Here is a 25,166-nt window from a genome sequence, read left to right as displayed (position 1 = left end):
GTCAAGGACGACATAACGGGCGCGGATTTGGTCGCAGCTGCGAAGCATGTTTAAAAGACATGCCCTGGCATTATTGATGAATTGCTCATACCCAGCACCGTTTGCAGTTGTGGCTGAGCTGGAAATGTATGGAGAAGTGAGGAGAAGGGAAAGTGGTAGTTGCTTGTTTGCGTAATTCCAATTAGGTTTCTATTGAAGGAATTCATAGCAAAAACAAACAGAAAAAAAAAAAAAAAAAAAAAAAAAAAAAAAAAAAAAAAACAAGAAATGAGTGAAGAAGAGAAAATGTGGGATGGTGTTGACTTGTGTTTGATCCCAAAGCCAAATTAACAGCCGAAACAAGATGCTCAAACCCCGCTGTAATTATCAAGACATTCTAGCTCGTCCGCCATGCCGTTTCCCATGCGAACCTATATGCAAGTTTTGTACCGTCTGGCAAATCGAATTTCTGTGGTCGGCAATTGCTCCTAATACGAATCCACTCGCCTGAGGGTTCTATATGACCATTAATATCAGCGGTGTATATGGTTGGTTTAGTTATATCACCCCCATAGTGCAGTATTTGACATTGGAAACCTGCAAGAGCCGTTGGGAGATAGGCCGTGGCAACAGCGAAAGCAGCGAGAAAGGTTTTGAAACCCATGGTAGATGGTGAGATATGCCGAACGTAGGGTAATGATTGAAAAAAAAAATCGATGGGACAAGTGCCTTTCGGAGATGTGGGTAGAGATGGAGAAAGCAAAGTAGGCGAGAGTCATTCTAGCGCTGAGAATTTAGCGGCTATACATATGGGTGCTGGCAAAATCAGCAGTTGTTTCTTTAATTAGAATTCAAAGCCCTTGAAAACTCAACGCTCACAACTACACTGTCCATTTTCACTCTGGCAAGCCTAGGAATCCTGCCTCGTACATGTCCATGCGGTGAGCTATAAATAACATGATGGTTTATTCTTACAGTTTCCTGTACCAAAAAGATATTCCCAATTTTTATGCTTCTTCTTTTTATAGATTAATATATTCAAGGCTGACCCTTTTATGGCTATCAATTCGGCACTTTTTCCACATGCACATGCGTCGACGCCCCATATTTTATGCTTTACATAGCTCGTCTATTGCTGTTCAATTGTTTAACCATGTCCACTTCCTCTTTGTTGAATATATTACCTGCGCTACCAACTTGATTAAACTCTGTCATTACCATCAATTTTGCAATGCCGTCGAAGATGGTCCTTTTACCGGCCCACTTGTCTGCATTCGACGGCCTAGCACTCTTAGCATCCGGGCCGTCCAGCCTGGCGATTACGCAAAGTCCAATCCCGGGCGGCAGCAAGGATAACAAAAAAAAAGGAAAAAACAAAAAACAGAAAAAAAGACCGAGTACTGGGATGATGTTTATCCTGATCCAAAGTGCCGTGCATTTCATTATTTTCCAGACGCAACAGAACATCCATCATTTGAGAACATGATTAAGACGTATTGTGGGTACTACAACCTACCCAAGGCTTTCAATGCGTGGGATGTGGAACTACCCTCACTGCGCCCACGGCCGGGTTCTCGGTGAAGAAGCGGCGCGTGGAGCGGATCGTCTCCACCATGACGTCCCGATCGAGCGGGTTTGGACAGGGCGCGGTAGTCGACCACGGGTGGAAGTAAGCCCCGGCGCGTCCGCGGCGTCCATGTCGGCGCTGCCTCGGCTGAGCTGGTGCGGCGCCACGAGCCACCCTTCGGACGACCGCCCGTCGAGCTGCCGCTGTTGATGACGAGGCTGTACAAGGCCGTGTCGTTGCGTCGCATCGCCGCCGCGTAGGCCGCTATCTGTTGGCCGTACCCCCTTTATCACGGCCGGGTGGGGGTGCCGCTGGGTCTTGGGCCGCGAGCGCGTCGGCTACCTCGGCGTAGCGGGCTGGTGAGATTACTGGCAGGGAAAAGTGAGCCAAGGGCGTCGGGTGATCCTGGAACGTCGGCAACGACTGAAATCTTGGCCGACTCGAGCAGCCTCGGCCCTCTTGGGACACACGCCGCTCAACTGCAGGATATGCGGGCTGTGAACTGCACCCGCTGACGAGACGACTTACTTTCTCGCATCGACCGTTGTCGACAGCCCAGAGCCTCCCGCGGACGGCACAAAAGCCACCCCGACAGCTCTCGTGCCATCAGACACAACCCTGGTCACCTTGGAGTCGAGTATCCACCTCGTAGTTGTCCCTGTGGGTGCCATCCCAATGCCCCGTGTGCGAGAAGGACCGCGTCGCCGTCTGTGGATGACTGAACTGCGGATGCCAGTAGATGCCCATCTTGCCCTCGTGACGTTGACTTTTGATGGGTGATGTTTGTTGAAGCCAAGTTGAAAGTGTAGGCTCGCCATCTTGGAGCCGTAGAGTTAGACCAACCTAAATCCCCGCACTCGGCCACCAGCACCGAGTTCTTGCCGTCCTCACTCCGGCGGTCACCCAGCGTCAGTCCCGCAGTGCCACCTCCAGCGATGACATAGTCGTACGAATCTGCAAGGGAATTCGCATCCTGAACGATGCCGCCCGAGTGTGCCAGGCTTGAGAAGGACACAGCCAGTGCCAATAACTTGGCCAATGTCAGCTGTGGGTTATGCAGGAGTCGCGACGTTGTCGGTGAACTTGTAAAGAATCAGAGCAGTGCTGTCTTATTGCTGGATGTAGCGGTTGAAAGCGAAACATGTCGTCATCTCAAAGAGGAATCCCCGAGAGGTTCGGCTGGGACAAACTATGCTTCTGGTGTTGGAGAAGGCGGAAATGATGGGGTTTGATTTTATACAGAGGAAAGCTGGTCTCGGTTCCCTGGTACGCTCAGTAAGTCAGTATACGTTTCAATATTTCGATGGTGCCGCTCGTGACTTTACCCGAGGCCCAATAGTAGTTCAGCTCTCTGTCCTTCTTCTTCTTCTTCTTCTTCTTCTTCTTCTTCTTGGCCTCTGGTAGATCATATGGGTACGTAACACTGGCCTAAACTGCTGCGGTGCGACCCGAGTTGCTTTGGCTTTCGGTGGACTTGATTCAGCTGCGGTAATCTCCCTGAATCCCGGACATTATGGTCTGATTTAAACTTCAATCAGCACAAATACATAATGTATATCTGAGGGGCCTTGAACAATACTTATACTGGCATTTGCATAAAAAAGAATAACTCACATTCGGTTAAGCTCAGACATCGAATAGTCAAAACATCAAACAAAGTGTTAATCATACAGGATTCCGCAAACTCTGCCAGAGATTTATTCAAGGTCGTCACCTAGTCTTGGAAATCTTCAGCCGTGAGATTCACAAAGGCCTCAGTCTCCAACTCATCCTGGTCATCTTCAGCCTCGATAGCAGCCAGGACAGCCCGGTGCGCACGACAGACCAAGTCCTTGATGGCCCTTGTGTGCCGAGCATAAACGCCAGGCGGCAGCATCGCGTTCAGGTCCTGCCGCATCTCCAGCACGGACTCTTCCACGCGCGCCTGCTTGGTCCAGCTCGAGCCCCGAAGCGTCTCGGGCTCTCTGCGGTCGCGGAGCGGGTCGGTCTGGGGCACGGTCCTGTGGCGCGGCGCTTCGGGCTCGGGCGAGCTGGTGACGGCGTCGATCCTGGGGTTCCGTCCTGCCGCGTAGGAGGGAGGCGTCGACGCCGGCACCGCCTCCATCCAATATCCCTCCACGGCGGCGATCACGGCTTCCCAGATCTCGAGGTAAAACTGCTCTCCGACTTCGCGGTGCAGTCTTGCGAGGGAGGTGGTCGTGGGCTGCGGCGCTGGGAACTCGCACGGGAAGATGGTTGCCATTTTCTGCTGTTGTTTGTGTGGAGAGGATGTGTCTGGTTCGTGGGTTTTGGTCCTGGCAAGTCTTGCGCAACAGCTGGTCACGGATGCTTGCTTGTATTCTCGCGAACAAGATGGGATCAAGTTCTAGTGAGTACAAGCTTGTTGATACGATTAAACGCAAACCCAAGTTTCCTTCTCGTCGGCGTTGGTCGTGGCATGTTTTATGTCAACTTTACCTCTCAGGCAAACAATGACGGTGATGGCAGAGCGGTGAATGACAATGTGATTGGTCCAGCAATAATTCATTGTTTTCTTGGCCATCAACAACAATGAAGACAAAGCGGTGTTTGCTGTACTGGGTGCTTGGACCTCACTGCTGCTTTTGCCTTGGGCATTTCACTACCAACCGTCCACTCGACAAAGCCTGCCGTCTTGAACCTCCCATTCCTCATTGCCCACGCATTGGTGACACCAGAAAACCGTTTGAGGGTCTTGGCTCTTCTTTATTTCTCTCAGCTTGTCGTAATGCTTTCCCCAGAACTCGTGTTGCCAATCGTCTTGGTCGGGATGAGCCTGTTCCCATCGCCAGCCGATCCAGTGATGCACCAAGAGGAGTTCATTTACAAGAAACGAAAGTGAAAGACTAAAAGGAAAAAAGGAAAAAAAAAACATCGATCACCTCATTAAAGTATGCCCCTCCAGTCTGGTCCAAACGCAGATTGCGAAGTGCCGCAGAGAACCGCTTTGCAGTCGTCGAAGCCTTTGCCGCAGCATCCACCGCTTCAAGGGCCATTCTGATTGCCGCTTTGCTTTGCTCCAAGGCTTGCCTATTGAGCAGCTGCGAAGAAGCGAGAAGTGACGTCTTTGACAGCCGGGCTTTTGTCGTAACGTTGGGCTCCACATCTCCGACCCCCCTAAAGTCCGGCCCCCTTGAAAAATGTAACGACGAAATACCCCTTTTATAAACCGATTTAAATGTAAACCTATCAACGCACAATAATACAATCATTGTCAGGCTCTCCCGGTTCGCTAACCTCTTCTCCATCGTTCAAATCCTCTAAACAGTCCCTATTATTTTCCTGTGCTTCATAAACGTTTTTTTTGCTGACCAAAAGCTCGTTGGGATCCGGAATTACCCTTTTCCTTTTGACCGGCCGTACCGCCTCCAATTTTGCTTTTAACAAACTGATTTTTTGCTGAGCTTCAGCCAATAAGATATCCTTGGTTTCGAAGCTTTTTTGGACTTTTGCAAACAAAAGCCGTGAAGTGGCGTTACTTTTTTCGGACCGGGAAATTTCCTGTAGTTGAAGTCGAATATCTCGGGTCGTTTTAGGGGTTTTCCAAATAAGTAAAGATTGGTCGTTAATTTTTTGGTTTGGGCTTTCCGGTGTTTTATCCCTTTGGAAGCCGTTATTTCTACCTTTTTCGACGTTGGCGTTGCTATTTTCTAATAAAAACGGGTTTAAAAGTGGTTTTGCCAAGTTCACCGGCCATAACCCCGTCGTACGCCAACCAGATTGAATGGTTTTTGCTATAAATGCTTTTGATCTGGCTTTTCGATAGCAAAGTAGAAAGTTTCGTTTCCCAACAACCGTTGAACAGCAAAACTGGTTTACAAATCCCAGGTGACGTCGATAAGCTTCCTTTAACGGCCCAAAAACCGATAAATCCAACGGTTGAAGAACGTGCGACGAATGAGGAGGTAAATATAAAAGCTGAATATTATTTTGGAGGCAAACAAGCATAAACTCGTCGCTGACGTGTGATCCGTGGCCGTCGAGAACTAATAAACGCTTTTCAGGAGTTAAAGGTTGGGTATTTGGAATAAACACCTTTTTTAACCATTCGATACCTGTTTCATTATTTGTCCACCCGTTTTCTGTTGCATGAAATTGCCAGGTATCGAAAGGACTTAAATCAGCTGGAAACCATTGTTGCTGTACGTTTTTCCCCTTAAATATAACGAGGGGAGGTATAACAGCCCCCGTAGCTGATACACATTCGATTATGCTCGTCCAACCCCGCGTTCCAGGCTCTTTTCGCTGTAATGGCCGGATTTTATTACGCCCTAACACCAGGCCATTAGATCCTTTGCCTTCCATTATACCTGTTTCGTCCATATTCCAACGGTTGGCCGGTTTTATAGTATCGATAACGGGATTTTTCAAATAGGACCACCAAGATTTAATTACCTCGGTTGTAGCCCCATTAACCCGGGCATTTTCTATTCGCCGGGGCCTTTGGGTTTTCAAAATTGGATATCGGGCTATAAAACGGCTAACCCAATGTTTCCCAAGGCTTTTTCTTTCTCCGGCGGCCTGAAGAATTCGTTCCGCAAAATAGCGTAGTTCTTGATGCGTTGGCGGAAGGCCTAACGCGGCCTGCGCAAGTACCCAATCTGCCAAATAGGTCTCCTGCTCCTGTGAAAGCCTTTGACAAAATCTTTTCGCTTGTTGAATTGACTGGGCCCCCTTTAAACGATCGTGAAGGGTACTCCGAGGAATACCCCATTTTTGCGAGGTTTTGTGAACTGATTTGCCATTTCTTATGTCAGAAATGGCAGCAAGAAGCTGATTTTCAGTGTACTGTTTCATTGGAAAGTTTGGAGCAAGAATCTTCAAAATGCAAGTTCTAAAGTGAAAAATTCGTCTAGATATTTATAAAATAAAACAAAGGGTTGACGTGGCTGAGTAGATATTTTTAGGGGCCGGACTTTAGGGGGGTCGGAGATGTGGAGCCCAACGTTAATTCTGCTGATACCAGCTATCAAAGTCGGGATGTGCGACGACTTGGGAAATGAAACCAAATTGGCCGGCCAGGTGGTATTGACTATTGGCACATCTGAAAACAGGCTGAATTAATTTCAAGATATCTTCAACGTTGCTGCAGTCTCTCATGATCAAGACATTTACAACTGGATATCCCGAGATGCCAGCGGCGGCAAGCGCAGGGATCTGCGTGATGAAGTACACCATGGTGTCCAAGGCTTAGGGACTATCTGTGCTTGTGAGCATGGAAAAGCGCAGGCCAAGAACCTTTGGGAATTCCAATGCGCGGATCGTTATCGAGGTCAAGATGCCAAAGGTCAAGCCACCTCCCTAAATGCAACCAGCATCGCTACAACCAGGCATGTCGAGGACTGAAACGGTTTCAGGGGAAGAAAGTTTACTCCTCGAACGGCAAAGAAAAGATCCTCATTGCCGCACTCGTTGAGCGTCAGCAGCCTGCCATTTGCATCAACCATCTCACCTCCAAGACATGGTCGACAGAGAAAACGGTGCCTTGGAACGGCCGAGGTAGTCGTGACCGCTGTTCTTGACGACGAGCCAGATATTGTTGTTTCTGGCTGCTCCATCATAGCAACTCACACTACATCAACGTGTATTCATCAACAGACATCTCAACACGCTCAATACGACAACACCACTCTACCTACCAAAGTCAACACCTGCCTGCACATGCTCTGCCTCCGTGGCATTCGCAACACAAAAGGGATAGCCGACACCGCTGCAACCCACCTCTGGATCAGGCGCACGTGTCGTTGGCCTAGTTGTTCCAATCGACCGAGACGGGATCACCAAGATGGAACGATGGATCAAGCCACTGGGACTGCGTCGCGAGGCATTCCGCAGTGCTGTGCGAGCGCTGGTCCGCGTGGCATACTGCCCCCTGGTGGCACTGGCTTGATGAGCCTGCCGGAGATGGCCGTGTTGAGCCGATCCCATTCTTCTGCTGCTGGCCGGTCCGCATCTTGCCGTGTCACTTTGCAGTGCTTTGGGGCCTCACGGAGACGGCCCGAGACGGCTACTGCAACAACGAACAGAAGAAGATGAGGTAGGTGATTGCGCATAGTGAATAGCAATGGGATTTGCTGGCACGTGAACTGCTTTGATTCTATAACGACAGCAATCGATTTGATGCAACCAAATACAAAATCACTATCTTGGCCGAATGCCGGCAGAGCTACATTCTTGTTACTGATCCCGATCTGGTCAGCGGCCAAGTCACTTCCGGGATTGCGTTCCGGGTACATCACTTAGAGCCGATTGCTTCGGCAGTTGTGCCTCAGAAGGCTAAGATTATCTATGGATCAATTTCTCCAGACTAAGTGATATCTTTTATTCGTAGAGTGTATCGCTTATGCCTGTCTGTACAGTCAGTCGTTAGATTTATTGTAGAGCCAAGAAAAACAGAGGGACAAAAAAAAGTCCAACGTCCGAGTCAAGCGAATGGCAGCTGTCAGATTGCGGAACAATGAGCGGCGGGGCATGAGCCAAATTCAAAAATAGGCCTCGTTTATTTCTAGGGCCTCCTGGGCTCGAGGTGTGGAGATGCTCGCGACACTCCTTTTTTAGGTAAACAAGCACCAAAGAAGCTAGCGATTTAATTTTGGTCACGTACTGTAGACCTTGGCAAACTTTGTAGTCAAACTTCTTGCAGCCGACCCCAAAAGTCAAAGTCTTGATCGTTCAACGTTGCCGAAGAAGAAACAAAAAAGAGAAAAAAAAAAAAAAAAAAACACGCGCAAGATTTCAACCCCAACAAGGCAACGCGTCTAGCCGCTGGAGATGCTGGTCCAGATAAAACGGTTCAGGTTTTGGTCTTGGCGCAAATAAGGTCAGGGTCGCCCGCTTACCATCTCGGCAAACCGCCCCAGGACGAACCATCTGAAACGGGGGATGCTTTGTGAGTGCAACCAAAATGCCCCTTCTCGCCGTGGCCTCGATGCGCATCAGTCGTTGGAAAAAATAAATAGCGTCGGCTCTTGGCTTTTTTGTTGACGTGAATCATTCAGTTCTACTCCGTTTTACTCTCGTCAATCAAAAAATTTCGACCTTTTACGTTCGTTTAGCCCTGGAGGACTAATTATACTATTTTATTTTATTCTTTTTTCTTTTGTACATAATTTAAAAATACTTTATTTCTTGGATTCATTCAGTCATTCGTTGCTTGGCAATTCTTGCACAAACCTTCCCACAATATGCATGCCAAGTTCTTCTCCCTGCTTGCTGCTGGTAAGAAAAATCCCGGCATTCCCCGCTTTGCAAACTCACAACCCAAAATACTAACCAACAGCGTTCAAAATAGCCTCTGTGGCTGTGGCCGGCCCACTTCCTCAGTCTGAGCTGACGGCTCGCCAAGCCGCCGCCGCCCCCGTGCCGCTGCGGATCATGGCAGCGGGCGCATCCGTGACGTTTGGCGTGGGGTCGTCGACGGGCAACTCGTACCGCAAGGACCTGCTGGACCTCCTGCAGGGGCCCGATGCCAACTTCACGACGGCGGGCCAGGTCACCTTTGTGGGCGCCAAGAAGAACGGCGACTTTGACCAGAACGCGGTCGAGGCGACCAGCGGCTTCGTCATCAAGCAGATCGCGGCCGCCGTGGCCAAGGACGTGCCGCAGCTCAAGCCGAACCTGGTGCTGGTGGACGCGGGCACCAACAACTGCAACAAGGGCGGCGTGGTGGCCGACGCCGGCGCCCAGGTCGACGCCATGCTGCGCGACGTCTTTGCCAAGAGCCCCGGCGTCACCGTCGTCATGACCAACGTGCTCGTCAACAAGATCGCCAAGCAGGACGCCTGCCGCGTCGACGAGAACAAGCAGTTCGACACCGTCTGGCAGAAGCTCAAGGACGAGGGCGCAAAGCTCGTCACCGTCGACATGCGCTCCGCCGCCGGCCCCACCACCGACGATCTGTTCGACACCAGGCACCCCAACGACGCAGGCTATGTCAAGATGGCCAACGTCTTCTTTTCTGGTATTCAGGAGGCTGCCGCCAAGGGATTCCTGACCGCCCCGGCCGCCTGAAGAAAAGGTTTTAAATGCTATGGCGTTGGTGTGGGGTTGGGAAAAAATTCTAGGTTGGCGTGGTGTCGCAGATATGGTAGTTAATTGCTTTGCCATTATGCAGGACATGGGAATACTATATTACAACTCATCTGCCTGTGTTTGACTATGATGCATCAAAGGTTACTTTGACTTTGAACTCTCCCCTTGCTCCACATGCCCCGCCGTGATCGGCAGCTCATCAGAGCCGAGGCCGTTCATAGCTACGTAGACGAATACAGCAAGCCCCCAGACCAATGGAGCGACCACCAGGTAGTTTGCTTCGTGCATGATATCTGTACGTGGTTTTATGTCAGATTTCAATAGGCAACATCTGCTAAGCCTTGAGAGAGGCGTCACTCGGGCAGACTGTGATGTTGATGTGGCTGGAAAATTACAAGTTGTTGGTCTCTGGTGCAGAGTCATTATATATATATATATATATATATATATATATATATATATATATATGGACAGTTAGCTTAGCGCTCTGTAAACTAGGAAAGCACTTGGGCACAAAGCCACTGTTTGGGTACGAGATGAATCAAAAGCTATACAAAGCAGAAAAAGTAAAACCAAAAACTCTTTCTTTCTGCAGTTCGGGTCACAAAGAAATACAAAGAGGCCATTGTTTGCAACAGCTTACACTTTTTCTTTCTCATGTCAGTATAGGACAGTTGACACTTGATAGCGACTGAAAAAACAGCGCGCTCAAAAAGGGATCATGGATATCACCCTCTTTCTACAGCGTCACTGTGCACCCGCGTTATGATTAAACCTAGGCAATGATTTTACAAGGTGGCCAGGTCATTGAGTTTCAAGGGTCTAGACGTAATATTTATGGTTATGGAAGGCCAACCATGGTTCATTCTCTTTCGGCGTTTTTTCCCCCTTTCCAAAACCAAAGAAAAACAGTTTGCGCATCCTCTGATTGCCGGCAACAGGGGCGTCTTGAATTGCAAGGGGCTCGAGTAGCAGAGGTGGCAAAATCCATCTGTCAACCAGCAAGAGCGAGCACAGCATAAATAGACCAGGCCAAAAAAAAAAAAAAAAAAAAAAAAAAATTGACCAAAGCTTTCTGGGGACTCAAACAAGCTCCGAGAATCAATGGAGTTTCAAGCTCCCCGATTTGGGGTTCTTCTCCGTCCGTTTCCATTTTTTTTTTCTTTTTCCAAACATGGCAAGGAAAGCTTGAGTAACCCACGGTAAAGATTTTCGAGTCGGCAAGTCCCGGGGGGATTTAGTCATTTGGTTTTGACGTGATCCTCATCAATTCATATGAAAATAAGCATCAATCTTTAGTCTGCGCAATGATCAATGGTTGTCGCGTGCTTAAGCACGGTGACTGACTAAGAGATGTCCTTCTCCCCGATGGATGCGTAGTATCTCGGGCGCAGTTACCGCCTACCATTTACCTTGGGTGGTAGGTGAAGTGAGTCGCAAAAAGTGTACACTACTATATTTGGTCACTGCTAAGAAATCAAAGCAATGGAAATAGAATTTCTTTGCCTCATAAGTTAATGCGTTACGACTGCCAAGGGAAGAACTAGGTAGTAAATGCATGCTTGTTCTATGCCAGAATATCAGATGAAAGCGATGTTGGGACGAAAGCTGTTTGTAAAGGGTGTAGTTATTTCAACACCTGGAACGAACAAAATCAACATTAAATGGGTACTTCTACAGTGCGTTTCGTTTGACGGTACAAAGTGCCCAACAACTGCGAAAGCACATATCTCACGCACACACCAATCTGCAGGGGTAATGATCCGGGTACGCACGTGATTGAACCAACGCACGGGCAGGCTACCTGTAAATATAACGCTGCAACGGCCGCAAATATATCGCGGTTGCAACCATACAATCGCTTTACCGCACCAAAGAACTTTATTTGGAACGGCTCTCCTTTTTGGACAAAAACCTAAAAAAGAATTTGCTGATTTTGACCGTATCCGGAAATTGCAGGAGTGCGATGCATTGGCATTTTCCCACGGTTGCGTTTCGCCAAACCGCCAGTTCAATTACTTACCGTTGCGCCCGTGGCGAACCCGTAATTACGTGGAAATGGAAGTTCAAAATTATGTTGTTGTTGCAAACGGTCAATTGGGGATAGCTCTATCTCTTTTAGAGCTAACAAACCCTCCACGCCCTAGCTATATGGTTGGGACACCTGGTTTCGCAGTTTTAGGCACTTTGTACTGTAAAACCAAACGCACTGTAAAGGTATCGTATCCACTTGGTGTTGATTTGTTCGTTCCAGGTGTTGAAATTACTACACCCTTTGTAAATAGTTGGTTGTTTGACTGCTGAAATGCGTTGCTATAATTATAGTTATGAAGAGCGGACCCCGCGTCAGTGAGGAGGCCGCTAACTGGCTCGACTTGCGGGTGAATGGCGGGTTGATGTGGAGCTCCCCCGGTGGGAATGGACACCCCGGTCTGGGGGTATGCTGGGGACCCCCCTCCAAGGAGAGGATTTGCATGGAAATAGACGTGAATGAAGCCAAAATGACGCGTTTTGCGCTGGGGATGATGTCCACTCCCAAGCCTGTCCAAACAAAAAAAAAGGGGAGAGACATAATGCATGGCGGATGGCAACCGACGTCTCTGTGGTGTTGACGTTGCACGGAATATGATGTCATTTGCAAGGCTGGCGACAAGATTGATAGTTGCTTCTCTTCTGACTGAAGATTTCAAAGGCATTGGTTGCATCGCATCGTCCTACTCCTCCCCCCATGTGGTGCTTAATTACGAGCTCTGTTGTCAATCGATCGGCTGCAGATCTCGCCAGTGATACACGTGATGTGGAATGCAAGTAATTATGTCACCCGAAGTTAGAGCGATTATGCTTTTTCTTTTCCCGATATGTTTCTTTTACTAACCATGTCCCGATAGATCAACCGAGTTTCAATGCCAGAAAACGGGTCTTGCTCGCCCTAACCCNNCGAGAAAATCATGCATTGACAAAAAAAAAAAAAAATAATGGGCCGAGGTTGTTTCGACCAGCGAACCAATTGTGAGTCGGACAGCGGCAAAACGTCCTGTACTTTAAATGGCATACAGACCTGTCAGTTGTAAGTGGTAGCGACCTGCCAAGGTTGGAAACGCCCGTCTGCCAAGAGAGCATGTTTGATTCCCCCGCGTCATCTTCATTACTTAATCTGGCTTTGACGATGGATGGACCAACCAAACTGCTTCAAACACGGTCCTGGACCCCACCAACCCCCTATCAGGGTTCCTCGTATGGAACGAAGAAGGCTTAGGGATAATATTAGGAATTAATTCACGGGGCAACTTGTTGATAACCTACCTCTTGGATCTCTGCAAGCGTTTTGGTACAGGTGGAGGATGTACTACAGGAATAGGTCGTCGCCACGCAGATAATCAGGATTGAGGCGAATTCATCCAATGTTATACGCCTTCTCTTCTCAGGGATGAACCAGAGTTTGGGTGAAGCCCAAGTTGAGTTATTTCGTACGACGGTAATTTGACAGACAGGCGACGATGGCTGCATACGAATATGGCAGGTCTGGGTGGTAGCTTGGGAAATCGTTGCAGGGCCTCGAGTCACGTTTAGGCTTGTTTGTTTTATGTTGATCATGGTCATACTCCAACACCTTAATTCGCTATAGTAGATGCTTTTTTAGGGAAGAAATAGTCGCGGCGGCAGCCCGAGGTCATGGGGCAAGCAGTAACACTACTAGTATAGAGGAACCCCAATACGGAGGGACATCAAACCAGCCGGTGGAGGGCCATGGGGAAAACTAGGCTGGCCCGCTGAAGGAGTGGCTCCCGATTACACGGACCACCCTTGCATCCGATTCTGTACAATTCACTACATTTAAAATCTCCGCGAAACGAAAAGAGCCAATTGCACCCCTGTTGGTAGGTAATATTCTTAGGCATATGGGGTTAGTCCCTGGGTAAGGTCTCCAGCTCCACGGTAACTATAGTCGATGACGGGCCATGGATGGTGCTGCGCCCAAAAAGCAAAAAAAAAGTAAAACAGCCGCGAACGTCAAGGGGACGACTTGGTGGACGTTGCATGATGGAGAAACAACATGCCAAATTTGGGTTTCCCAGAGCAGCAGGGTGTCTTGTAGATGACTTCGTGCGATGGCGGCTCCAAGATAAATATCCACGACATTTCCCATCCTTTTGATTGTTGGATTTCCTCTTCTCCTCACCCTCATCCGCATTCGCGTCTCGGGTTCTGTCTGTTTCTTCCTTTTCATTTACTTTTTTGTTTTCTTCTTCTTTTCTCTTTCTCCTTTCTGATTCTTTTCATCAAGGCCTTGCAGGTCTTTTTCTCTTCTCTTTTTTTTTTTTTTTTTTTTTTTTTTTTTCATCTTCCCAAACTTTATATCCTCTGGGTCGAAGACAAGATGCACTCCGCACAAGCTCTCTCCTTTTTCGCCCTCCTCATCGGGAGCGGTCTTGCCAACCCGGTCCCGCCCCCGGCAGCCTCTTCCTCGTCAAGACTTGTTGTGCTCGCAGCTGCGGCACCGGCAGCGGCAGCGGCGGCACCGGCAGTGGCGGCAGCGGCAGCGGCGACACCAGCAGCGGCGTCACCAGCAGCGGCGACACCGGCAGTGGCGGCACCGGCAGTGGCGGCACCGGCAGCGGCGACAGCAGCAGCGGCGACACCAGCAGCGGCGACACCCGCAGCCGCAGCCCCAGCCGCAGAGGTGGCCGCAGGGGCAACAAACGGCACCATCGCCATCCCGCAGGGCTTCTCCAAGATAGTTTTCGAGGACAACTTTGCCAAGTCAACGGCGGCAACGGTCGACCAGGCAAAGTGGCTCGTCGACCTCGGCACCCAATACCCCGGCGGCGCGGCCAACTGGGGAACGCAGGAGATCCAGACATACACCAACGACCCGGCCAACCTGGCCGTCAAGAACGGCGTGCTCAAGATCACGCCGATCCGCAAGGGCGACGCCTGGACGTCGGCACGCATTGAGACCAAGGCCGGCAGCGACGTCCAGTGCCCCGTCGGCGGCAAGCTTCGCATCGAGGCGAGCCTCAAGATCCCCGCCACCGACGCGGCCACGCAGCTCGGCATCTGGCCCGCCTTCTGGATGCTGGGCCAGGGCTTCCGCACCGACCGCAACTCGTGGCCCAAGGTCGGCGAGATCGACATCCTCGAGGTCTCCAACGGCGTCGGCACCGTCTTCCACACGGCGCACTGCGGCATCATCAACGGCGGGCCCTGCAACGAGAAGACGGGCCTGGGCGGCAGCGGCCAGTTCCCGCGCGGCAAGTTCGTCAAGGTCGCCGTCACCATCGACCGCAGCAACAAGGGCGACTTCAAGCAGGAGAAGCTCGAGTGGTCCGTCGACGGCAAGGTCACTCACACCCTGACCGGCGCCGAGGTCAAGGACGCCGACGCCTGGGAGAACCTCGCCCGCACCCCAAAGATGATCCTGCTCAACATCGCCATCGGTGGCGAGTTCCCGGATGCAAAGGCCAAGATAAAGACCCCTACTGCTCAGACGGTCGGCGGCGACCCCAGTTCCATGGAGGTTCAGTACGTTGCTGCCTTTAGCACTTGAGGCTGAGCAATGGCTTTTTTTTTTCTCTCTTCTTCTTCTTTTGAAAAGCTCCTCGTACACCTCCATAAGCCTTTTTGCCGCCGCCGCCGCCGCCGCCGCCGTCTTGAGAAGTCCGTCACACCTTCTCATACTCTTGTCGCAACATAACCTCGACGACTCTCCTCATGTTTTCTCATTTGCTTTTGTCTCTTTTTTTTTCTTTTCCTTTGTTTTTCTTGCTTTTAGCGCTCGTCTTGGGTGTTTGATTTTGCTTTTTCTTTTTTCTGGTTCGGCTTCATCTTCTGGCACATGGTTTTTGTTTTTTTGGTTGTTCGGCATCGCATCGCAAAATCCTCATGTTTTATATGGGCGGAATTTTTGTTCTTCATCGGGTTGTCAAGTCATTCTTGGCTTCCTCGGGGGTTGATCCTATTTCTTGCAAGTTGCAAGCAGGACGTGGTTTTTGATTGACTGAGCAGGGCTTGAGCATTTCTGTCCTTTGACAGGCTTTTTGGGTTTCTTTTTTCTTGTTCTGTTCTCCCCACTCGCACTCAGCTGCGAGGAACTTGTTTGTCTCCACATTTTCCAATCGGTCTTGGTATCGATCTCGTCTTCACTCTTAGGTCTAGACCTTTGTTTTTTTTTTTTTCTTTCCTCGCCCAAACCTCATGTCATCAGTTCTACGCTAGCATATAGCAAAAATTCAACAGTCCAATTAAACATGGCAAATAAATTATGGTCTTCTCTCGTGCAAAATTTGTGGTTCTTGATGTCTTACTGCATGGCCGCACCTCCACAATAACCCCTCCAGGTGCAATGTCCCGCGCTTACATCTGGGGCCGGAGTCAAGGCCATTGGCCGAAAAATGCGCCTTTTGGGGTTAGCAGGTTCCTGCGCCGCAACAGCCAAGATCGCAGCTAAACCCACAAGGGACAACCCAAGGTCAATCATCACGCTCTTTGCAGGGCAATGTATCCATAGATATGAAGGCAGCCGTAAAAGCTGACCAGCAGAGATGCAATTTCTACTCCGCTTACCCGGCTTAGCCAGCTGGTCGTGCCCCGGTCTCTTGTATTTGATAGACGCCGCAATCCCGCCTCGAAGGATTCCATGTGATTCTTGCCATGCTTCGTGTTGCCAATAAACAAGGCTTTTTTTTTTGTCTTTCTTTGTCACGGGTGTCGTGTAACATTGTACTGCTTGTTACCCGGATTGCCACTGCCAGCAGTCCCCTATAACTGGGCCACTAAGACGTAACTTTGAGCCGTAAAGAGACTTCGATCCCCAGTCTCCGCGGCAATCATGGCCGCAAAACATCTCAGCCAGAGCGGGCTCGAGGTGGTCAACACCGACATGCAGGGTCTTCAAGCCGTGAACAACGCCGACAGCGACGGGAGAATGTACAACCCCAACAGCCACCACCAATCTTACCCGGACCATTGGGGAAAGACGGATCGTTCGACAGTCGCGACGCCGATCCCGTCAGAATACAAGCAGACGCCCGCATTCGCGCCGGCCGAGCTTTACCACGCTCCGCCGCATGCACCGGTACCGGCGCACTCGTCCGAGCCCAAGAGGGGCAAGCCGGTCCCCTTTGGTCTCAACCCCTGGGTCTTTGCTGCCATCGCGGCCCTGATCGGAATGATCGTCAGCGGTGCTGTCGTCGGTGGCGTTTTGGGAGCGCAGTTGGCGTCAAGGTATGTGGGCTACCCTTGGCTGGCGCGTTGCATCAACCTTTTTTTTTTTTTTTTTTTTCATCTTGTCTGCGTCGCAATCACTAACACGAACCCCCCTTCCTTCCACAAAAAAACAAAAAAACACAGCCCATCGTCGCAAGAAACACCACAACAGACAGTAGTGGCGGCGCCCGGCCAGAGCACAACGCCGACGCGCGACAACACGCCGCAGCCCGCATCGGGCACGTCGTCGTCGTCCTCTCCGCCGACGGCCCCGACGGTCGCGCTGGACAACTACTCGGTCGCGTCGCCCAGCGAGGTCAAGATGCTGCGGTGGGACTGCCCGCGGATCGACAAGTCGTCGCTCCTGTCGACGTTTGACAAGAAGCGCTTCGACGTCGAGTGCGGCGTCGACTCGCAGGGCGCGGGGGCCGAGGCGCCGGGCGCCCTGTCCGTCATCTCGGTGCACTACGCCTACAGCCTCGAGGCGTGCCTGGACGCGTGCGCCGTCATGAACAAGAGGTCCGTCGACGGCGGCCGCGACCTCAAGTGCCGGCTCGTCGTCTTCCACGCCGCCATGAGCGACAATGTCGACAAGGGCGGCAACTGCTTCCTCAAGAACGCCACCAGGGCCCAGGGGAACAATGGCAACAGCAACGCCCGGCTGCTGACGGCCAGCTTGGTTGAATGATTAAAGTTGCTCCGGTTTTTTTTTCTTTTGTTGGTGTCCGTGAGGATGAAAGGCACCTTTGGTGTTGCTCGTTGTGGCGTCTGTTTTTGGTTTGGGGTTTTGGTCAGGTTTCGGCATGGGCTGGTGCACTCCTTTCTTCTAATTCAATTCTTGTACTTGATTAATCTAGACCTAGTGGACAAGTCCGCACCAAAAAGCCAAACGGCGCATTAATTCACATATACAATTGCACTCAATTATTAGATTACCTACCTTGTTGACTATCGACTCTTGTTGGGAGTGTACTAGTTGTGTTACTTCTGGCTCAATTGGCCACGTTGCGCCGTCACTCCACCACGAAAATTATATTTTATGACCTTGACCTCGACCATTCAGGCACTCACAACAACCCTGCAATTTGCGATGCCTGAATATTCAACATGGTTGAATGACTTACTGCGAAAGGAAACCCTTCAACTGCCCACATGTAAGGGTTGACGGTCAATCTAGACAAGTATCTGGACCGTCATGTCATGCCATGTCGGCTTCCCCGCGTCTGCTTGCATTCCGTCTCAATCGGCGGGAAGCAGGCGGCCGCGACCGTAGACACCGCCACACAACCGGCAGACCGACTGTGCCTAAAAATATAACGTATCGGTCTCGGCATTTGGAATGGCCCTCGCAGTGGGGACTTGCAACAAGCAGCTCTTGTCCACTGCCAAGTCACAGGCTTGAATCAGATTGGCTCCCGTCCAAGCTGAGAGGGTTTTGGGAAGAAAACAGAGAAAAAAAAAAAGTAGAGCTTCCAATATTGGCAGACGCCCAAGCAGTCGCAAACTCATTCGAATGATACATCACACACGCCCGACGATCCTTTTGTGTTCTAGAATTCTTCCCCAAGCGGTTTCTCTGTCGATCGCGGGACCCTGGTTTTGGGTGACGATCCGACTGTGTACCTAGCGTGGTAGTCTTATTCTGCCCTACGGAACACTTGTAAAAGTATGAGTCGAGCGCATGGTAAGAAAGACGACAAAGAAAAAAATTAGTTGAGGCCAAGAAAATGCATTCTCATGCGATTGGGTATTTTCCACTCTTTCTTTTTTCTATACATACGTATTATCGTCAGGCGAAAACTCTCCCATCTCGCGTGGCAGCCCAAGCAGGCCGCAAACTTTTCGGGCGCCTACATGTACACAGCAAACGTCCAATGCAATCTCCTAAATCGGGACACATAAAAAAAGGGGGGACTGGTGTCTCGCAGCGGGGACCGTCCCGGCAGATGATGCTTGCAAAAATCATGCAGCAACACTCTCTCCCGACAATGCCGTCCAATGGCCTTTCACCAGCCCACGACAGAGTTCATCGGTCCCTGTCTCGACCTACCCGGGACTGTGGCAACCCCTGAATACACGCAGTCACTGGTCTGGACGGGTCCACCTGAGCCTTTCGGAGAGTATTCCCAAATAAGGAAGGGCTTTGTGTCTTGATTTTTATTTGCCTTTTTCTTGCTTCAAATATGAGGTCCCTATGAGGGCCAAACAAAAAAAACACGATTGGAGCTGTGATCCGCCTCAGGGGAGGCTTTTTTCTCTTTTTTTTTTTTTTTTTTTTTTTTTTTCTACCCTGACTCGAATGATCGCTTACCCAACGTCGCTCCATCTGGTTGTACTGTCCTCCTCGGTCGAGCGGTTTGCTAATCACGACCGCCAGCTTCGGGGGTGGAGACGGCTACTTGGAATAGCAGTTCCGTCCTGTCATTGGCTTTTTCTCGCTCATGCCCGGGCCCATACAGGCCTCAAAGCACAAGCTCCGGATGGCAACTACTTTAATAAGAGCCTTCGTTTGCTGGATGTAGCTCGGACTATTAATCTCGAGGACCATATAAGAGAAAAAAATAAATAAAAATGAAGAAATCTTGGAACGCCAGGACCCAAGTCCCACACCCGCTGTCGCGTAACTTCAAGACCAGCACACATTACCACGGTTTTCTCTATAGGAAGATATCCACTCCGATCAATGGCGGCCTGTCAATCCGCATTGATCAAGGCTGGCGCTTCGTTGGCTGGGGGTTTGAGATACCATGCAGTTTCCCCGAATAATACCCATCCAAGGTTCGGCCTGTACGTCAAACTGGCCTCCCTGCCTTGCTTTCCTCTGTCTTGTGGGGTACCTTTCTCGATGCAAAGAACGAGAGAAATAAGTCTACGCTTTATTGCCACTTTTCACGTCATTTCAGAGAGCAAAGTCCTTTTTTTTTTCTCTCTTCTTGGGTTTGCAAATCTAGTATTGCAGTTTAAAGCAAAAAAAGTCACCATCACAAAATTGGCAAAAACGATGAAGTTGCTTCCGACTCATCTGTTTCTATTGCTCATAGGAGCATGGGCATTATTAGTACAAGCACAGAACCTGGAGCTGCCTGCCTGCGCGGTATGATTTGCATCCCCAAAAAAAGATCGTCGCTACCAAAAAAGAACAGGAAAAAATAAACCCCCCCCCGACTGATCTCGTGTGTGCTGACTTGGATCTTACCACCTTTTAGAAATCATGCCTGGCCACATCGATAGCTAGATGGTCGTGCGCGTCGACCGCCCAGACGTGCATATGCACGGATGCTACCCTCCGGCACGAGGTTCACGAGTGCGTGCGGGCGAACTGTACGGTCAGGGAGGGACTGGTGACGCGCAACGTGACGTCGGTCGAGTGCGGGGTGCAGGTCCGGGACAGGCGGCAGCCGCTCAAGACGCTGGCCATCACGCTGGGCTGCATCTCGCCGTTGTTCGTGTTGATGCGGATGGCGGCGCGGGTCATTCTGATGAAGAACGGCGGCGGCGGCGCCGCCGCCGCCGTGGAGGTGGGCGAGGACGACTGGTTCATCCTGGCGACGCTGTTCATCGGCATCCCCAACACGGCCATGATCGTCAGCGGGCTGGTGGACACGGGCGGCCTCGGGCTCGACATCTGGACGCTCGACCCGGACACCATCAACACGTTCGGCAAGTACTTTTACGCGACCGAGATCATGTACTTTGCCGAGGTGACGCTGCTCAAGATGTCGCTGCTGTGGTTCTACCTGCGCATCTTCCCCTCGCGCGGCGTCCGGGTGGCGCTCTGGGCCACCATCGCCTTCAACATCGCCTACGGCCTCGGCTTCTTCCTGGTCGGGGTGCTGCAGTGCCAGCCCGTCTCGTACTTTTGGACGAGGTGGGACGGCCAGCACCGGGGCACCTGCGTCGACATCAACGCGCTGGCCTGGTCGCACGCCGTCATCAGCATCGCGCTCGACGTCTGGATGCTCGCCGTGCCGCTGTCGCAGCTGCGGGCGCTGCGGCTCAACTGGAAGAAGAAGCTCGGCGTCGCGCTCATGTTCTGCGTCGGCACCCTCGTCACCGTCGTCAGCGTGCTGCGCCTGCAGTCGCTCGTCGTCTTTGCCCGCTCCGACAACCCGACCTGGGACAGCTGGGACGTCACCGCCTGGTCCGTCATCGAGATCAACGTCGGCATCATGTGCGCCTGCCTGCCCAGCCTGCGCCTGCTGCTGGTGCGCGTCTTCCCGCGCCTGGCCGCCGGCACCTCGGCCGCCGCGTCCAACGCCTACGGTGCCGGCCCGCGCTCCGGAGCCGCCGCCGCCGCTGCCGCCGCCGACGGACTGTCGAGGATGGGCACCGTGTCCAAGGCCAGGCCCGTCTACGGCGGGGACTCGAGCGTCGCGCGGCCCGAGGACGCCGAGCCGCGCGGCGGCATCACGCTGCAGCGCTCCTACAACGTGTCGTACAGCGATCCCGACGACGAGGAGAGCCTGGTGCGGATGCATGACCTGGACCCGAGGCGCAGGGACGATTTCGAAAAGCCCGGGAGCAGCGCGAGCTCCGTCACCATCGCCCCCACGTCCAGCTCTTGGATGGCAGGGGCAGGGAAGCGTGCGGACAGGTGATTGAATCATGCTTGTGTATAAAAATGGGAAACCGGGATCATGACTTAGGGTCTGGGAAATGAGATCAGGCGGCACTGCACGGCGTTGGGGAGGGGTTGTATTATTAAATTAAAAATGCTGTATTTTTATGGGAATATTAAGCTTTTTCTGTACTATCTTTTTTCTTTTTTTTTTTTCGCTTTCTGCATGAATGGCTTTGCAAGTGGTCAGTGTCCACAAAGCCATCCTCCTTTCACCGCAAAGTCCAAAGTCGCATCTTCGACTCAAGCATAGTAGCCCGCATACGGGTCGTTCAGGTCGCAGGTGTGGTCATCGCCCAGCGCGTACCATTCCTTGCAGATGCCGCACTGCGTCGGCTCCGGGACCTTGGCACTAGTAGTGGTGTTGGAGGTATTGGTGCCTTTTGAGCTGCTCGAGGAGGCGCCGTTTCTAGAGCTGGATTTGTTGCCGCCCGAAGACGACTTTTTGCTGCCGTTTGCGCCGTTCTTGCTTGTGGACGACATGTCTGCTTGCTGTTTTGATTTACGGTTTGTTCTTGACCCTAGTCTTGACGTTCACACACTACCTTTTGGCGATGGGTCATTTGGAATACACGGTGAGAAACTAATAGACTCCCCCATTCGGAATTTATATCTGTTGAAAGATCACTCGGAGGCTGCTGTGATTCAGCTATTTATTCTGATTAACCGAATGGAGTTCCTCATGCCTTGTAAAGTCACAAATGAATTCCTCAGAGTGAATGATCCACTTGAATCTAATCATCTACTGGCAAAGGCGAGGCCATCTGTCTTTGATTGTGTTTGAATATGCCAAGTCAGTTCAGCACCAGGGAGAAGTGGACGCTTTTCATTCAATCACAGTTTTCTAGAATCACCTCAATGTCTTGGTAATGGGGCAAATAGTCCCGGTGGGTGGTAAAAGTGGTCAAGAGAATGAGTTGAGGAGTAGGTTGTGATATAGCCCACTTCGCCAGCCTTCATGTTCTTGGTGGATGAAGGCCTTGCAGCTTATAATAACTCAATAAGCCAAAATTCAATCTCGCTAAGTGCTCTTGGCTTGCATGTGACTCCTATGGTTGCGAGATCTTCACGAGAAGGAGTCAGTGCATAAATGTCTGCAATGCCAGTAAACTTTCCTGAGGCGGATCCCGTCATCAAAAATAACTACCTGGGCGTTGGATCCTTTAGATATACGAACATGGCGGACGGAACTCACACAATAATGCTTTTTTGCTTGTTTTTGTTTTCGTCCTTTTTGTAGATATAGTATATACCTAAAAAAAAAAAAAAAAAGAAATCACCACTATAAAATCAAACAAAATTCATGCAGCGCTGCCCGCTTTGAGATCGGCAGCCCAGATCCCCTATCAGCGGTTGCCGAGCCGGCCAACCTGGGCACATGCCCGCAAACTACCCCAACCGGAACCGGGGCTATGAACTCCTTGATGACCGCCTGTGCTTCCTCTTTTCGGCCCGCGGCTCCATCTTGTCCACGCTTGTTCCCAGTTAAGGGCTCTAGCTTGGTCTCATTCACACAGCTGTACAGTTCGATCACTGATTAATACGCCAGTCACGTCGACGACGCGACCACCGTCATGTCCGAGTGAGTGAAGTCACACCAGTAAACCTGGGCACTGGGCATTTTTTCCACCCTGAGTGCCGGCAACTATTACGCACGCCTCCCGGATGCACACCAGGGTATGCGGAGGCCTTATTGATTTATGGCTTACGAGTAGTCGCAGAGTCTACGAGTCGTGTGTCAACGCCTGCAACTGCTCGAGCACTTCTGCTCTGGCTGGACGGTCGTTGTTTCGACTAGCCTTGTAATTGATGTCCTGGCTCTTTTTGAGCAGGCTTCCATGCAGAAAAAGGGAAGCCTCCGGAAGCTGATTCCGTATCAAAACGGCCAAGACAGGAAACTGTCTGGCGTTATACCTCGACTTGCGCGGGTAGTGACGGTCTGACGGACGTGGCTGTGTGGCGCACGAAACAAGTGCCTGATGACGAAAGCCGAGAACATATCCGAGTTCTTAGGTCACAAACTAACATCTTGAAGGCACAGCTGACATGTTGACACGGGGTGCAACTCGAAAAAGCCAGGGTCGGATCAAATTCAATCGCTGTTTTTAGCTGACGCGCAACACCTTTTTTTTTCTTTTTTCTTTTTTTTTCTGTTTGCCTCAGTAAATCAAACCTCCGGGCCATCCGTTTGGAGTGGACGCGAGATCTCGGCAATCTACACAAGCATTGCGAAAACCAGGCGCCAAGATATCTGTGCAGCGTTCCCCCATATTAGGCCGTCTTGGCATCTGTTACACTGTCGGCCTTGGCGGCGGTGCTTTTCCATACGTCTCAGTCAATCATGTCCCGAATGGGGTTTTGGTTGTGGAATGCAGAATTCGGTCGGTCCTGCCGATCCATCACTAATTCGATGGCTGTGCTTTTGTGTTTATTCGTGCTGCAGGGATGGTCGTGGTTCACCAGCTTCCGCCTGATGTGTGTGTGTGTGCTGGGGGAAAGTCGAACAAAAAAAAAAAAAAAAAGTACAAAAACCCTCGCCAACCGACGAAATCCAGACTGACCTCCGACATACTCAACCATCATCCTCATTTCTGTTGCTTGCCAATCCAGCCAGTCTGCCTGCCAAGCCTATCCCTATCTAAACATTCAAGGATGCTCATCTCACGCCTCCTCACCCTTGTCACCATTTCTCTGGCCTCTGCCACCTATACCGGCCCATGCGAAGACACTAATTGCGGAGCTTCTCATCAGGACTGCACAAAGAGCAGCTACCAATGCGTGCCATACCCACACATGGACGTGGAGCTCAGGGAGGGCTGCACCTGCTCTGCTGCTTAACGGCGGCACATTACCTATGAGGATGTCGAGATGTTTGGGCGGATTGAAGATTGGATGTTTGAATGAGAAGGTGAGAATAGACCTGGGCCGTCGTATTTAATGACTCTTCAGTCTTTTTCGGCTTCGTCCAGAACTAAATCTTTTGTCGAGAAACAGGCTCACAGCACGATGGGAGCGACTAGTCAACCAGCAAGCAGTCGAGAAGCATGTGGACTTTGACCAGATTACAGGCTTTGGCCATCTTTTGTGAAGCATGGTGATGTTTAATTCTCTTAGATGTTGTTAATAGAAAATAAACAATGGATTTGGATACCTGTTCACGCCTTCTATAGACTATAGTTGGAGCTTTGCCGTTGAAGAATGATCGCGTTCCGTTACATCGAAAGTAACGTTGTTGTATGGAACAAGGTAACACCTAACCAAATAGACTACTCACTTCACAAGTGTCAATCTTGGCAAAGCACGCGTGGTGTGCGTTGAATGAATGAGAGACATATCCAAGTAGGCAGCAACCAAGAATCAAGGACGTCCCTCTCATACAAACCCTCACTCTGTGTGCCACAGCCATCCCTCGACGAGTGGTGGCACAGGTCTTCTTGGCCCGCAAAACGAAACAGCGCGGCATTGCAGATACGTGTTTGTATCCCCGGAGAAATCGGCTACAGACTTGTTTGGCCCACGGGACAGACGCGCCATCAATCCCAAACCCACAAGTGCCAATCTTGTCTTTCTGCTTATGATCCTTCAACAACGAATCGAAAAAGGATATCATGTCTGGCATTGACATCCTGGGCGGCAGTTGCTTATGCAGGTCGTTACTCAACACCAGCCCGCACAGAATCTCCAACAACAGACCATCATACCAAACACCTTTATCACCAATACCGCACCGATACACAAATGTTAGAC

The 25,166-nt window shown here is 50.8% G+C and overlaps 10 protein-coding genes across 10 annotated transcripts; 5 read left to right on the top strand and 5 right to left on the bottom strand.

The window, feature by feature from the left end:
* Positions 1-1,504: 1,504 nt before the first annotated feature.
* PpBr36_00089 (uncharacterized protein) lies at positions 1,505-2,627 on the bottom strand (the record flags this gene model as incomplete). The annotated part of the gene is made up of 4 exons (XM_029887282.1): positions 1,505-1,749; positions 1,828-1,914; positions 2,173-2,312; positions 2,386-2,627. Coding segments are annotated over 4 exons (714 nt in total), but the record flags the coding sequence as incomplete, so codon positions are not given.
* Positions 2,628-3,260: 633 nt separating this feature from the next.
* PpBr36_00088 (uncharacterized protein) lies at positions 3,261-4,560 on the bottom strand (the record flags this gene model as incomplete). The annotated part of the gene is made up of 2 exons (XM_029887281.1): positions 3,261-3,794; positions 4,447-4,560. 2 exons carry the CDS (start codon positions 4,558-4,560, stop codon positions 3,261-3,263), a joined length of 648 nt encoding a protein of 215 aa, XP_029752079.1.
* Positions 4,561-6,754: 2,194 nt separating this feature from the next.
* Positions 6,755-7,122, bottom strand: PpBr36_00087 (uncharacterized protein; the record flags this gene model as incomplete). Its single annotated transcript, XM_029887280.1, has 2 exons — positions 6,755-6,865; positions 6,937-7,122. The coding sequence occupies 2 exons, from the start codon at positions 7,120-7,122 to the stop codon at positions 6,755-6,757; spliced, it is 297 nt and encodes a 98-aa protein (XP_029751880.1).
* A 73-nt stretch (positions 7,123-7,195) lies between these two features.
* On the bottom strand, positions 7,196-7,617 carry PpBr36_00086 (uncharacterized protein; the record flags this gene model as incomplete). Its single annotated transcript, XM_029887279.1, has 2 exons — positions 7,196-7,401; positions 7,431-7,617. The coding sequence occupies 2 exons, from the start codon at positions 7,615-7,617 to the stop codon at positions 7,196-7,198; spliced, it is 393 nt and encodes a 130-aa protein (XP_029751879.1).
* Positions 7,618-8,748: 1,131 nt separating this feature from the next.
* PpBr36_00085 (uncharacterized protein) lies at positions 8,749-9,574 on the top strand (the record flags this gene model as incomplete). Its single annotated transcript, XM_029887278.1, has 2 exons — positions 8,749-8,782; positions 8,844-9,574. 2 exons carry the CDS (start codon positions 8,749-8,751, stop codon positions 9,572-9,574), a joined length of 765 nt encoding a protein of 254 aa, XP_029752082.1.
* Positions 9,575-13,973: 4,399 nt separating this feature from the next.
* Positions 13,974-15,143, top strand: PpBr36_00084 (uncharacterized protein; the record flags this gene model as incomplete). The annotated part of the gene is made up of 1 exon (XM_029887277.1): positions 13,974-15,143. One exon carries the CDS (start codon positions 13,974-13,976, stop codon positions 15,141-15,143), a length of 1,170 nt encoding a protein of 389 aa, XP_029752081.1.
* Positions 15,144-16,424: 1,281 nt separating this feature from the next.
* On the top strand, positions 16,425-17,489 carry PpBr36_00083 (uncharacterized protein; the record flags this gene model as incomplete). Its single annotated transcript, XM_029887276.1, has 2 exons — positions 16,425-16,819; positions 16,946-17,489. 2 exons carry the CDS (start codon positions 16,425-16,427, stop codon positions 17,487-17,489), a joined length of 939 nt encoding a protein of 312 aa, XP_029751882.1.
* A 2,313-nt stretch (positions 17,490-19,802) lies between these two features.
* PpBr36_00082 (uncharacterized protein) lies at positions 19,803-21,399 on the top strand (the record flags this gene model as incomplete). Its single annotated transcript, XM_029887275.1, has 2 exons — positions 19,803-19,895; positions 20,008-21,399. The coding sequence occupies 2 exons, from the start codon at positions 19,803-19,805 to the stop codon at positions 21,397-21,399; spliced, it is 1,485 nt and encodes a 494-aa protein (XP_029751881.1).
* A 263-nt stretch (positions 21,400-21,662) lies between these two features.
* On the bottom strand, positions 21,663-21,902 carry PpBr36_00081 (uncharacterized protein; the record flags this gene model as incomplete). The annotated part of the gene is made up of 1 exon (XM_029887274.1): positions 21,663-21,902. The coding sequence occupies one exon, from the start codon at positions 21,900-21,902 to the stop codon at positions 21,663-21,665; it is 240 nt and encodes a 79-aa protein (XP_029751884.1).
* An 895-nt stretch (positions 21,903-22,797) lies between these two features.
* Positions 22,798-23,217, top strand: PpBr36_00080 (uncharacterized protein; the record flags this gene model as incomplete). The annotated part of the gene is given in 3 exon segments (XM_029887273.1): positions 22,798-22,903; positions 22,945-23,001; positions 23,021-23,217. 3 exon segments carry the CDS (start codon positions 22,798-22,800, stop codon positions 23,215-23,217), a joined length of 360 nt encoding a protein of 119 aa, XP_029751883.1.
* Between the last annotated feature and the right edge of the window lie 1,949 nt (positions 23,218-25,166).

Source organism: Pyricularia pennisetigena, chromosome 2 (assembly GCF_004337985.1).
Source record: "Pyricularia pennisetigena strain Br36 chromosome 2, whole genome shotgun sequence".
NCBI lineage: Eukaryota > Fungi > Ascomycota > Sordariomycetes > Magnaporthales > Pyriculariaceae > Pyricularia > Pyricularia pennisetigena.
This window is presented reverse-complemented; position numbering and strand designations above follow the sequence as displayed.